The sequence below is a fragment of the Alexandromys fortis genome, unplaced genomic scaffold (genome assembly GCF_014885135.2).
Source record: "Alexandromys fortis isolate MF-2015 unplaced genomic scaffold, M_Fortis_MF-2015_v1.1 scaffold_54, whole genome shotgun sequence".
Lineage (NCBI taxonomy): Eukaryota > Metazoa > Chordata > Mammalia > Rodentia > Cricetidae > Alexandromys > Alexandromys fortis.
Window position 1 is genome coordinate 6229409 of NW_026067958.1, and position 14222 is coordinate 6243630.

The following is a 14222-nucleotide window of genomic DNA, read 5'->3' on the forward strand; positions in this document are numbered from 1 at the left end:
ACTGACTAAATTCCAAAGGGTTAACTGAATGCTCTCCCAGAATATCTTACATTTATATACTTTCTAAAAAGGAAAAATGAATTTCCCTATGTTTAAATCTCATCCTATAGTCACTGCATTACACTAAAATAGGTGCTGAGTCTCATCCACAAATAGGAAAGTCACAAATAAGTTTGTTTAACAATACTGACCTTCTGAATGAAATATAATATAGATTTCCTTCAGATCAATCTTAACTATTCACAAAGATAAGCATTACTAAAAGCAAAACGGCCCCAAACTGACTTAAGACAGTATACACACAAACTGCTGGTACAACCAACAACTTTGTGAAAATCAATCTAAAATATAATTATTCACCTTTATTATAGCTATAGCCACAATCTAATAGAGAATTTTATCCAATATAAAGTTGAGAGCACGAGGTAGCATACCTGGGCCAGCAGTGGGAGGTGAAGGCGTAGGCACAGCAATGGGAATGCCAATACTGCTGCTCCCACTGTTTTCTCGACTTCCACTTCCTCCACTGCTTCCACTACAAAGGAGAGACAAGCATTTGAAAAATCATATTTAAAGATTGATTTTTAAAAATTTAATCACAAACGGGGTTACTAAACATTAATTTTAGCTTGGTTATAACCCCTTACCCTAATATATAAACCTGTTCTTGTGTCTCACTGTTCCTCTCAAACTCTGGAACCAATATATAGTAGTACTCAGATCCCTATGTGCCCTTTAACACAAGGAATCTGAAGGCAGAATCAGGTGGATCTTTGCAAGTTCAAGGCCAGAGAGGCTACATAATGAGACCTTGTCTTAATAAGGCAATATTAATCTTGAAGAAATGAATGAGCATAAATATCTCACAGTAGAGTATGTCACCAGGTGCCTATGTAAAGCCTGATGTGACCGACAATGAAGAACCTCTGTGGTGGCACACACAGCTTCGGCACTGGCTACGGCTACAGGCTCTAAGCCTGAAACCACCTGGAGAACTCAGTGAAGCTCTTGTTTCCCCTCCTTCTTCCTCAGCAAAGAACACTAACCATACCACCAAACCTAATAACAGAACATGAGAACACGGGCTCTACAAAAGGGAACGTAAAGACATTGGGAACGAATGAAAGGGGTGGAGGAGTAAAGTATCCCTTGTCTGAACATCAGCATTAAATGTCTACCTGACAGAACACAAGTGGACAGGCATGGCGGGCACACCTGAGATCCCTGCACTCAGGAGACTGATAAAGGAGGATCACAACTTCCAAAACATAAACAAGCTGGGCACACAGGTGCACGCCTTTAAATCCAGTACTGGGAAGGCAGAGGCAGGTGAATCTTCATGAGTTTGAGGCCAGGTTTACATAGCAAGTCCCAGGCCAGCCAGGGCTACGTACTGTGGGACCTTGCCTCAAAAGCAAACAAACAAAATAAAATATAATATAGAAAAGCAAACTGAAGGAATTTTCTGGAAAATGAGTGGTGGTTTGAATAAGAATGGCCCCCATGGCTCACAATTTGAATGCTCAGTCATTTGGGAATGACACTACTTGAGAAGGTTACGAGGGAAGGGCCTTCTGCAGTAGAGTAGGGTGGTCTTGTTGGAAGTGTGTCAGTGGGAGGAGACTCTGAGGTGTCAAGCATCAAAGTCAGCCCAGTGGCTCTTTCATCCTGCTGCCTATTGCTCATGGACATAGAACTCTCAGCTCCGTCTTCAGCATATGTCTGCCTGCATGCCGCCATGCTTCCCGCCAGGACGAAAATGAACTAATCCTCAGAAACTGAGCAGGCCTCTATGAAATGTTTTCCTTTATAAAGAACTGCCATGGTCATGGTGTCTCTTCGCAGCAATAGAACAGTGTGTAGGACAATGTGCCTAACACAGCAACAAGAGAACGAAGCTTAGAAGCAGTTAGGGTTCACTGACCAGAACAGCTGCTACTGATAAACTCTCTTCAATTCCCTCAGAGCCAACGGTCTGTCCTAGCTGAGACTAGTTACTGTAGCGCACCTGCCCTCCACTAGTTACCCAGACTAGTTTCAAACCTCTAATCTCAAAGGATCCTCCAGCTTCCGTCTTCCAAGTACACACTACAGTGCCCAGCTCACATTATATTTTAAAAGCAATAGTTTGCTCAATATGCCCACAAACCCAACAAAGCAAAGATTTATAGTGCCTGAGTAAGACTATTTTGTTCTCCAATATGATCAATTTATAATTAGGGTATTACATTGTAATAAAAGGTAGAAAAAAGCCACTGATAGAACAAACTAGCTTAAACTAGCTTAAATATGGAATTCTCAACTCATTCAAGCCAGGAACTCAACACTCAACTTTGTATTTAGACCTAGGAATAGTTATATACTTAAGCTCAACCTACAATTCCTGACTTAAGTGCTTTTCTAACATAGGGATAAGAAGTGGCAAATTTCAACCTGTGGCCTAAAACTGAACATCAGCCCACATTTTTGCTTATGAGCTAACTTTTCTTTCCTAAATAGTTGGGGAAAACTCAAAAAAAGAAATGATATTTTGCAAAACATTAAAAGTATATGAAATTCAAATTTTAGTACCATAAGTAAAATTTTACTAGACCATAGCCATGCTCATTCATTTACATATTGTCTATGTCTCCATGGCACTGCATCTGTAACAGTGACTAAGTACATAACCCAGAAATCCTGACATGATGACATTCTAGAAATGTACTTTAAAAACAGATGTTCCTTTTTCAACACAATGAGCTTCTAGAAAAAACAATACTATGTTTTACTTGTTTCTGGCTGGTATTTAATAAAGCCATTTAATTAACTAGTGGCTGAATAAGATGAAACTAATACTGCCTCCACTTCGGAAGAACTATATTCTGACCCTATAATTCAGCAGCAACATATATAAACCAAGTTAGGACTTCACAAAGCTCACTAACATAGTCTGGTTTACCAGCTCTGTTCAGAACTCTTTCTCAGAAACAAGCAGAATGTTCTTCCTCTGACCTCTCGGATCCCATTATGCTGTGTAACTCCTACGGCATTTAACCCTTTGTCTAAGCATTTAAGAATTTGCCCTGTGCCCTTAATAATGGGCAGGAGTTCCTAGTAAATGAGGCCAAAGTCTCCTGTGTCCCAGCTAGCCTCAAGTTCACTGTGTAGCTGTGGATGACCTTCAACTTCATGTCCTCCTACCTCCACCTCCCAAGTGCTAGGATTACAGATGTGCCTCACTATGCCATCTTAGCTACATCTTCAGTCTCTAAAACACTCTTTAGTTTTAATCCCAGCATGTACTTCTGTCTGTCAAAAAGAGGAAATATATCCTACTAATAGTATACACAAATGAAAACAACCTCAAAATAAAAACTGAAACTTGACAGGATCAGAAATATAAATGCCCTCACCTTTTACATCCGCTATTGGCATTAACACAGAACCTCACTTGTATTCTGCATCTTTAAAAATCCTCACTCACCAGTCAACAGCACAGGCTCTCAGAGTTCAAATGTTCAGACAGAAGGCTTACCTATGTGTCCTGGGTCTCTGATTTAAAGAAGCTGTCCTTCCTGGACTATGTTGGCTTCCAAGCCTCGCAGGACTAGTCATGTAGTCATTAGGAACTGTTGGCGGCTTGACAGGCTCTAATGTTTTATAAGGCGTATTCCGCCTAAAAAAGAAAAGTGGAAAAATGGATAATGAATGAGAGAAACAAAGTAGTACCCCTCCCAAATTTGCTATAATCTCTGAGATTATAACTGTAATAATAATAATGATGATGATGATGATAATAATAATCTCTGAGATATTAACTGTAACAGAATTTTGTTTTACAATTTTAATTTTAAAAAAGACTGGCAAGATGGCTCAGAGGGTAAAGGTGCTTGTCATTCAAATTAGAGACCTTACTTAGTTCAGTCCCTAGAATGATGTGGGAGTGATTTCTTATTAATAAAGAAACTGCCTAGGCCCATTTGCATTTGATAGGCCAACCCTTAGGTGGGTGGAGAAAACAGAAGAGAATTCTGGGAGAAAGAAGCTTAGTAAAGGAGTCGCCATGATTCTCCCACTCCAGACAGACGCAGGTTAAGATCCTCCCTGGTAAGCCAGCTCGTGGGCTACACAGAATATTAGAAATGGGTTAGAACAATATGTAAGAGCTAGCCAATAAGAAGCTGGAACTAGCCGGGCCAGGCAGTGTTTGAAAGAATACAGTTTCCGTGTAATTATTTCAGGCATAAGCTAGCCATGTGGGCGGCCGGGTGCCGGGGACGCAGCCCCACCGCTCTTATTTCAACACTAGAACCCATTTATTTACACATGGTGAGGGTGCATCCCAGGGGAACACACACACACACTTCACAAAGTTGTCCTTTGACCTCTAAAAAGTGCACACCAGGCATTACACACATACACTCTCTCTCTCTCTAATGACAAACAGAAAAAACTTTAAGAGTAATATAAACAAAAACTTTAAATGTGACAAATTTTGCTATTTTTACATAAAAATTAAAATCTGGCTAGGCGCACACCTTTAATCCCAGCAATCAGGGGGCAGAGGAAGGCAAATCCTTCTGAGTTCGAGGCCAGCCTGGCCTACAGAGTAAGTTTCAAGACATCCAGGGCTGTCACACAGAGAAACCCTGTCTCGAAAAATCAAAAAATAAAATGTGTTGCTCTTTCTTGGGAAAATTATTGGAAAGGCACATTTAAATTTCTAACATTATCACTAAAAATGATGGTTATAATCTTTAAAGCTTAATAACATTTAATATTAAAATACATTATACTCAGCTTAGCCATTTAAGCCTTTCTACATGGGGTTGAAAAAACAAAAAACAAAACAACAAAAAAGAAAGTTGGCTAACCGATCCCCTCCTCAAAAGCAAGAAATCTAATATGGTATTTCCAAGTAACTAATCCTTCAGTAATATCTTGGAAAATATGGATACAATTAATACGACGACAGGGGACGAGAAATCACCACTACGTTTTCCAGCTTCCCACAAAGCCACTCCAGTAAGCAGATGCCTGTGACGAGCTGTGCACTTAAGAGTCACCTGAGTACAGTCCTCAGTGTAAGATGCCATGGAACAGGAGAAGCAGGAGATTGAGACTAACTACTAAGGCAAACTACACAAAGCACACCACTTATTCAACAAATCATAAATGCAAGTGGAGGCACCATAAGGAGCACTCTGGTCAATCCACTTAAAGTAAATTGTAAAGCCAATTAACATTTTTTAATACACAAACAAAAAATGGTATTCATTTACATATATACAAAAGATTATTAATATTTGGCATGGTGGCACCCACAATCCCAATGCAAAGAAGGTGAAGACAGGCTATCTAGTTTACTACTCAGTCAATCTAACCTCATTAGTGAGCTTCGGACTAATAACAGATCCTCTCTTTAAGGAGGTGAGCAGCTTTCCTAAGGGTAAAACCTGAGGAGTTGTCCTCTGGGCTAAACACACACACACACTTATGTACACATTAAACATGAGAGACAGAAAGAGACAGAAAGAGACACAGAGAGAGAGAGAGAGACAGAGAGAGAGAATGAGAGAGAGAGAGAGAGAGAGAGAGAGAGAGAGAGAGAGAGAGAGAGAGCGAGAGCGCGAGCAGGAAGATTTCGTTTGGGATTCTGTTTAGGGAAGAAAGGATCAGTATCAGTCTGAGGTGTCCTGCCAAGCTGACACTGAGCATCATCACAGAACCCACGGGCCTTACCGGCTGTTCTCTGACCTTCGCACACACATGCACATACACGCACTCACAAAATAAATGAATGTAAAGGGTAGTACTACCAGAGAGAACATGCACTTAGGTCTCGGGAATTCTTAGCAGAATGCAGTTAAATTCATACCCCAAAGTCCCTCGGCCTGACACAGGAGGGCTTGGTGGTTTCTGCGTGGGAGGATTTGTTCTCGACAATGTGCCAGTTCTTGCAGGCTGGTTATTTCCGTGCTAAAATGTGGAAAGAAAGATTTTATTTTTGTATCAACTTGTTCTCTTGATGTTTTAACATGATGTCTTTTCCTTAACAACAGAATGTGAAATAAGGATTCCCAGACAGTACTAATACAGTTTGTCATTATATTTTAAAAGTTCAAAAGCCACCTGCATTCAGTTCTTCCTGTCATTTTGTGCTATTCATATCAATTTATGCAAAATACAGGTGAGACTACTAGATTTTATAATTTATTATTAGATATTCACTGATATCAAATTTATTTGTATTCAAGAATCAGGATTATTAAAATACTTCAATAAACATATGTGCATAAATGTAAACCACAAAGCTATCAATCTGCTAAAATACGCATCTCAAGTATAATCTTTATCCTGATAATTCAACAACAAAATCACATGACGTCTGGGAAACCTATCTCTAAGTCAATGGAAGCAAAGCAACTGTAAAAACATGAGCAAAGCAGAAACTGTTAGCAAGATTAATGTTCCTAAAGTGCAAACGTCAATATATCTTGGATATATTAACACAGCCAAGCTAACGCTGATTTGATCTAAGTTTCAGCATATTTAATCTATGTGAATCCTACAAGAAAAAGCAGACAGACATAAGAGTTTTCACATTTTAGTGGCTCTGCAGCCTCTGTCAACATAGAGGAAGTACTGTGGATCAAATGAGAAGTAATATGTCTTACCTTGGCTTTTAGCCACTTTATGTTGGCAAAAACAAAAAAGAGGGGAAAAAGTAGAAATTAATTCTAGGTAAGTTGTATCTGACAGGACAGGTTGACATTTATATTACTGAATTTATGTTAACAAGCTTTATCCAGCCTTATTTCTTATACATTGTAGAAGAAAAGTACCTATAGGAACTAGGGAAATGCTTGTGTGTTACACTTATTTTCCAACAGTACTGGGACTTGAACTCAGGACTGCATACGTTAGTCAAGCACTCTACCAATGAGCTACATCCAGGCATTAAGTTCCCAGACTAGACTTGAACTGATTTTGTGGTCCAGACAAGATTTGAGTTTATGATTCCCTTGTCTCAGCCTTCCAGGCAGCTGGGATTGCAGGCTTTTGTCACCAGGTCTAACTTATGAGTACTTTTAAAAAGAAGTAACTTTCTCCATCCATCTCCAGATGAAGGTTCTATGGTAATATGCAAGATATTCATCAGTATGGCTATAGGATAGGGTCATTTCAGGTTCCCTGTCCTCAGCTGCCCCAGGAACTAACTGGGGACGTCGCCCTGGGCACCTGGGAGCCCCTCTAGGTCCAAGTCTCTTGCCAACCCTAAGATGGCTCCCTTAATTAAGATATGTGCTTCCCTGCTCCCCTATCCAACCTTCCTTTATCCCAATCATCCCGCTTTGTGGGAGCCTAGCCAGTTTGGATGTTCACCTTCCTAGACCAGGATGAAGGGGGGAGGACTTTGGACTTTCCACAGGGCAGGGAACCCTGACTGCCCTTCAGACTGGAGAGGGNCTGAGGAATAACGTACACTCATACCACCTTCCAGGGGACACGAAGTTAAGTGCCTGCCTTGAGCCCAATTATACCCTCTTCCAAATAGAATCCCTGCTACTCTCATGAAGGCATGGGATCTCAGAGGAATACCAGCTGCAAAAGCAGCTGCAATGCTGAATAGAACCTTAAGTAAATAGCCTAGAAGGCCAGTGAACAATGAATTATAATAAACCAACTGTAATTAGTAATAAAAGCCTTAAAATAACTGTAAAAAAAAAAGAAGTAACTTTCTAAAGAAACTACTAATTAAGCCAATCTCAAGCAGGCCTAAAAATTTCTTGGGTTAGCATGTAACCCATGCATCTAATCCAACTGAATTATAGCTCATAGGGAGATGATAAGGCATCTCGACAGTTAAATCTGCAGTGGCTTCTACAGGTGACAGCATCCAGCACCCACATGAGGCATTCCAGTGACAAGGGATCAAATGCCCTCTCTTCTGGCCTCCACAGGCACTGCACTCATGTGTACACAGACCCAGTACACACATATACACATAATTAAAGATAAAAATTTTTCATTTGACTTAAATAAGCGACAGTAAAGAAGATTTTTAATATGTGGAAGTCTCTAAATTAAATCTTTAATACTACAAAAAATAAAGTAGATAAGTAATGAACAAACACATGTTTAAACATCATCAGCTATTAAGAGTGCATACTGCTTTAGAAGAGGCTTGAGGAGGAGCTGGGTATGGTGCCTTTAATCCCAGCTCTTGGGAGACAGAAACAATCAGATGTCTTCAGTCAAAGCCAGGCTGGTCTATGGAGGGAGTTTCAAGCCAGTCAGGGCTACATAGTAAGACTCTGTCTCAAAATAAAATAAAAATAAAAACTCACAAGTGTTTTCAAATTCAGAAAAGAATATGGTCAAGCACACCTCAGTGTTTCAAAATAAAATCATTAAGCCCCGACTAAAGCCTGGGAATGCAGCTCACTTGGCAGAGTTCTGTGTAGCACGCAGCAACATGGGGTTTCATTCTGAGCATCATATAGCCCAGGTATGGTGGCATACTTCTGAAAACTCAGAATTAGGGAGGTTGGAGTAGCTACAAAGCAAGTGTTACACCAGTTTGGGATTTAAGACACCCTATCCGAAAAACAAAAACAAAAATATGGGTGGTATGTTATGAAAAAGATATGTGCATGTATAAAACTGACAAGTAATAAAAACATTTAAAATACACACACACACACACACACACACACACACACTGAAATCATCTAACAGCAGCTTGGCCAAATTCTAACTGCAGAATGAACAGTCCGGAAACTCTCATTTCTAGACTATGTAAGTCTTGAGCAAACCTACACTACTAGGAAGTATACGTTGCTATGTGCTTATCGAGCAGTTCAGCCAACATTCTAAATTATAGAAATGGTACTTTGATTGTAAAGATTACTTCTGTGAGAGATGACCAGCTAACACACCCGAGACAACGTGCATGACTCTATAATGCCAATCCTTACGTCATTTCTATTTCTAGAGTTTGTCTATAAAGTTTTGAGATTTTGATTTCTATCAATAACATCTGTTGTTCTCACAAGTATCCACATTTTTCAGATGACCTCAAAGGCAACATTAAGTAAAATCCTATGGAAGAATTTCAGATATCTTCTCTGGTATTCCTCATTATTTAAATGATTCTTTCTCACTGTTGTCTGGAACCCTAGCTAATCACCATATCACACACCTAGGTATGAAGTAGTACATTTAATTAAGGCCCTTGATAGGATCTACTAATGTATTGCATGACCTATGTGTATCATGGATGTGTGCAGTTTATAGCATAATATATAATTGTGCAAGAAAGTATTCTAAGTGCATTCTCGCATCTTTCTTTCAACTGTAAAAACAGAGACAAAAACAAAAAAAGCTCAATATTTATATGTAATCTGTTCCCAAATGAAGGAACAATAAAATTAAATGGAAAATGAGTCTTTACAACTGTGTAACTTTCAACCTTTGCTCAAGTTCAGCTTCCTCTGAATTAAACAGTTTTATGTATCCAAATGAAAAGTGTTGTAAAATTAAGCTCTGTCTGTTTTGGTTTTTCAAGACAGGGTTTCTCTGTGTAACAGCTCTGGTTGTCTTGGAACTCGCTCTGTAGACCAGGCTAGCCTTAAACTCACAGAGATCCACCTGCCTCTGCCTCCCAAGTGCTGGGATTAAAGGTGTGTGTCACCACGACCCCTAACCCCAGCTAATCTCTGACTCTTAATGCTCAAAATATAACTGGTAGCAGCTGGCAATACTGTATATAAAATGTCTACTTAAGTCTTCCCAAACTAAACATAAACAAAATAAGACTTTTGTATTGCCTTACGATCTCTCTTCCTCCAAACATTTAAATTTATGAATGAGTAATTTCACCATTTACCTGGAGTATGAATTCAAAGGCAATAGAATTCTTTGAGTACACTACTGTTCTCGCAATGAGACTAATTCTTTCCTTGAAGTAACTGATGAGCTCTCACTCATCTTAATAAAACTGAAGCTGTTTAAAGATCACAGTCCAACACAGATACTATAAAAAGCTAATGTCTGTACTGTAAAAAATAGTAAAACCAGAAGAGGTAGGCTAGACAGTTCAGCTGTTAAGAGCTCTTGTTGCCCTTACAGAGGCCCTAGAGCTCAGTTCCCATCACCTACATTCAAAGTTGTTCACAAATGACTGTATCTCTGTCCTCTTCTGATCTCCAGAGGGACCAAACATACACGGTACAAACACATGCACACACACACGGTACACACAGCACACACACACACACACACACACAGTATGCATAAGTGGTACACACGTGATCTACACACACGATACACATATAGGCAAAAACACTCAAGATACAAAAATAAATCTGAAAAAAGTTTAAAAGAACAATAATTGAGAGAGCATTAAAGCTGAGAAAGTCCTGGTGTTCTGTATTTCTAGAAAGCAAACTGAAACTAAATTCCATAACTGACCAGAAACCCAGAGAAAATATCAACTAATTATAACCAGTAAAATGCTTCCTTGGTCTTCATCTGTTTTCACCACACAGACAATATACACAACAGACATTCCTCTTTAAGTTACAAACTAATTTAGAAATCTCTTCATTGTCATGCTTACCTTCTCAATTTCTCTACTAGTATTCAAGCCTTCTTTCCCTATGCTCACTTGAAAATGCAGGGCCGCTTACGATCATCGTCTGCTACTGTTCTCCATGTGCGTACTCTGCACACTGGTTTCTCCTGTCAGTATCTATGGTTTCCCAAAATCTAGCCAGATTTACTTTAGTTTATTTTTATTTTAAATTCCTAATAAAATTACAGATACCATATGCTTTTTAGAATAAAATGTATTAAGTACATTTACATTCTATTTAAATATGCATAATCCAGTAAAAGAAAGCCCAAGTATAGCATACACAAATTCCAAAACACTAAACTTTGTATTGCAAATAAGATGGAATATTAACCTTAAGAGTATGAAAACTGTGGGAGCCCATGTATGACTCAAAACCTTGGATATGAAATGTAGTAGCTACAAAAATAAGATTAATCTATTTAGACATGGTATTTAAAATTATGTATTTTGAAAAATCCAAGCAGGAAGTTAAATGACAAAAGCACCATTAAGAAACATTATCAGATGTCATCTTCCATAACAGAGAGCATACACTCCCCTGCCCCTTCTTTTTACTTTTCCAAGACAGGGTTTCTCTGTGAAACAGTCCTGGCTGTCATGGAACTCACAGAGATTCATCTGCCTCTGCCTCCCAAGTGCTGGGATCAAAGATGTGTGCCACAATGCCCAGTGAGAGCATAAACTTAACAAATCATTAAGAAATCAAAGTGCATCTGAGAAGAGTTGAGGTTGGGGAGGAAAGAGAACAGACCAAAATACAATGTATGAAATTTTTAATTAAAAAAGAAATCAGATTCCTAAACAGAAATATGAACCAAAGACAAAAAATAATAATAATTACAGGAGCTGGTAGAGTTTGTCTATACTTAAAATGCTCATTTTAAAATAAATTTAATTCTTTCTGCCTCATAATTTTAGGCTTGCATAATTTATCATTAATGAACAGCCGAGTTTCTTCAGATCTTTTTAAGCAGCAAGGGGACTGGTTGGTCAGTTTGGTCAGGTTTCTTGTTTGTTTGACCCAGCTGACCAGGAACACACTATGTAGACCAGGCTTGCCTTTAAGTCTGTGGTCACCCTGTTCCTTCTGCCTCCTGGTCCTGTAGTATTTCTTCTGAGATAGGATCTAACTACAAAACCCACTTACTAGAACAGGCTAGCCTCAACTCAAGAGATGCACGGGCCACACCCAACTCTGGTATTATTTCCTAATTTCACACAAAACTATGATCCTATCGAAGAAAAGTAAGTTAAGAGTATGAAAACTTACAGAAGTCATAAAACCAAGGGAAAAAGCAGTGATGAGACATGGGGAAAAAGTAGCTGTGTATGTGTATAATTTGTATATGTACAGATAAATGTGACATTCATCAGTTTCATATTGGTTTCCCTTAGATCAGACTAACCTCAAACTTATGTGAGCAAGGAGGGTGTTGAGCTCCAAATTTCTCATGCTCCTGCCTCCCTATGCAAGTGCTGGGGACCGCAATACTGTACCACCACTGTGTTGCTGGGGCTTAAATCTAGGGCTGTGTTCACACTAGGCAAGCACTCTAACAAACATGTCAGTTTCTAAAATATACTGTTCTCACCCTTCTATAAGTCTTGATGTAAAATATTTAGTTACAAAAGCAATGTGATTATATTTCAGAAGTATATACTTAAAACTGATTAGTAAAAATTGGGGATAATATGTATCTTGCCATGATAAGCACTTTTCTAAAAAGCAGTTTTAAAGTTTGCATTTTTTAGTAGTTAGAAAACCATATAGGTATACAAACATTTAGGAACAAAAGGACAAATTATTTACAATTTATTTTCTAAATCAATCAATTAAAATTTAAAAAAAAATGGTTCTGTCAAGTTTTGTGTCTATTTGGGCTTTTATTGCTGTTGTAAAGTAACCCAGCATTATGTGTGAAGGAGAAAACTTTGGGGAGTCTGCTTTCTCCTTCCACCATGAAAGCTCTAAGAACAGAACTCAGGTTTAAAGGTTTTGGTGGCAAGTGCCTTCAACTGCTAAGCCTTCTCAGCAGCCCAGCTTTTTCAAATTTTTCTGAGTAATGCCTATTCTGTGAATAAAAATTTTGCTCCAATCTTAATGAAACATTTAACTCACATTAAATTAATCTTCTAGATGGCTAGAGAGATGGCTCAGCAGTTAAGAGCCCTGGCTGTTCTTGCAAAGGACCCAGATTCCCTTCGCACAGTGGCTCACAACTATCCATAACTCATTTCCAGAAGATCTAGAGGATCCAACACCCTCATTTGTCCTTGAAGGCACCAGACATGCATGTAGTACACATACACATATATAGGCAAAACAACCATACACTTATATCTTTAATATAAATAATTACTGTATGAAAACTGTAAATGCTAACTGCTAGCTAAAGGGAATCTACCAAATAAGAAATCCTATCACAATTTCTATCCAAAATCCTTACTGAAAATTCAAAGTAATCCACATTTATGAAATACAAAATGCTTACCTTAACTCCATGGCCCACATCATCCAGAACTGTGTAGTCGATAGGTTTCCGAATATACCTGACAGGGCGCTCCATATTTGCAGGTGCTATTATTTTGTGAGTTCTTGATGTATTCTTATTTGTTGTCAAAATACCAATCTCTCTTCGAGCCACTTTTTCTTTATGAATATCCACAGTCTATATTTTAAATTTAAATAGAGCAAGAAAATATTATTTGGTATAGTAGATAATATATACGCTGTCCATATGCATTGGACCATGGAGCTGTATTTTTTTTTTTTAAGACAGAGTTTCTCTATGTAGTTTTGGAGCCTGTCCTGGAACTAGCTCTTGTAGATCCATCTGCCTCTGATGCTGGATATAAAGGTGTGTGCTCTTGTACCTATTTTCTAATGAGTATGTCTCTTCTTTCAAAATTAATTAGGTAAATTAATTTCCTTAAGGCTCCAATCAGGAAATACTTAATAGATTTTCTAAAGCAACTGTTGGAGGAAATTGTCTCTTAGAAATCTGGACTGTGTGGAAGGAGAGAGGAGGGCTACTGCTCACTTTTACTGTACTAATGGATACAACACTAAATCAGTGATTTCAGCACGATGACATGAGCGCTGCAGTGACACGCGCAGATTACCTGAATTACTATAAATGTGTGCAGTGCAAGCAAGTTGAAAAGGTTTCACATGAAGGCTTTACAGACTGACAAAATTTAAAAGATAAACACAAGTATAAAAGGCAAATATGGAAATTATTGAAGGCAGAAAGAACTGCACATGGCAGTTGTGAAAGGAAAAAACTTAAGAGCAAAGGTTATGGTTATCGCAAGCCTCCTACATACTTGTCTGGTTATGAAACTTTTTAAAATACAACATTTGCGGAGAATCAGAGAATATAACTCACTTCCAGCATGTACAAGGCCCTGGGTTCCAGCTCAGCAAATAAAAATACATTTAAAACTTTCACTTAGTCATCAAAATCCACAAACTGGATAGTAGGCTGGGAAGGGCTCAGCAGTTACCAGCATAGACAAGGTCCTGGGTTTGATTCCTTCCATTGAAGAGGAAATAATGACTAAATGGGCAACATATTCTCTTTACCTTTGCTTTGTT

The 14222-nt window shown here is 38.5% G+C and overlaps 1 protein-coding gene across 13 annotated transcripts in view; it reads right to left on the minus strand.

Annotated features, from left to right (window-relative positions):
- The window catches only part of Abi1 (abl interactor 1), an 83016-nt gene that overhangs the window by 15682 nt on the left and 53112 nt on the right, over positions 1-14222 (minus strand). For 6 of the 13 annotated variants that reach the window (XM_050152611.1, XM_050152609.1, XM_050152606.1 and 3 more), the window contains exons 3-7: positions 13117-13293; positions 6660-6674; positions 5861-5961; positions 3518-3658; positions 435-535 (exon numbers count right to left, since the gene is read on the minus strand). In XM_050152611.1, the coding sequence (XP_050008568.1) occupies positions 435-535; positions 3518-3658; positions 5861-5961; positions 6660-6674; positions 13117-13293 (535 nt within the window). The remainder of the gene's footprint in view (positions 1-434; positions 536-3517; positions 3659-5860; positions 5962-6659; positions 6675-13116; positions 13294-14222) is intronic. The other 7 variants (XM_050152613.1, XM_050152608.1, XM_050152604.1 and 4 more) reach the window with 2 other exon arrangements.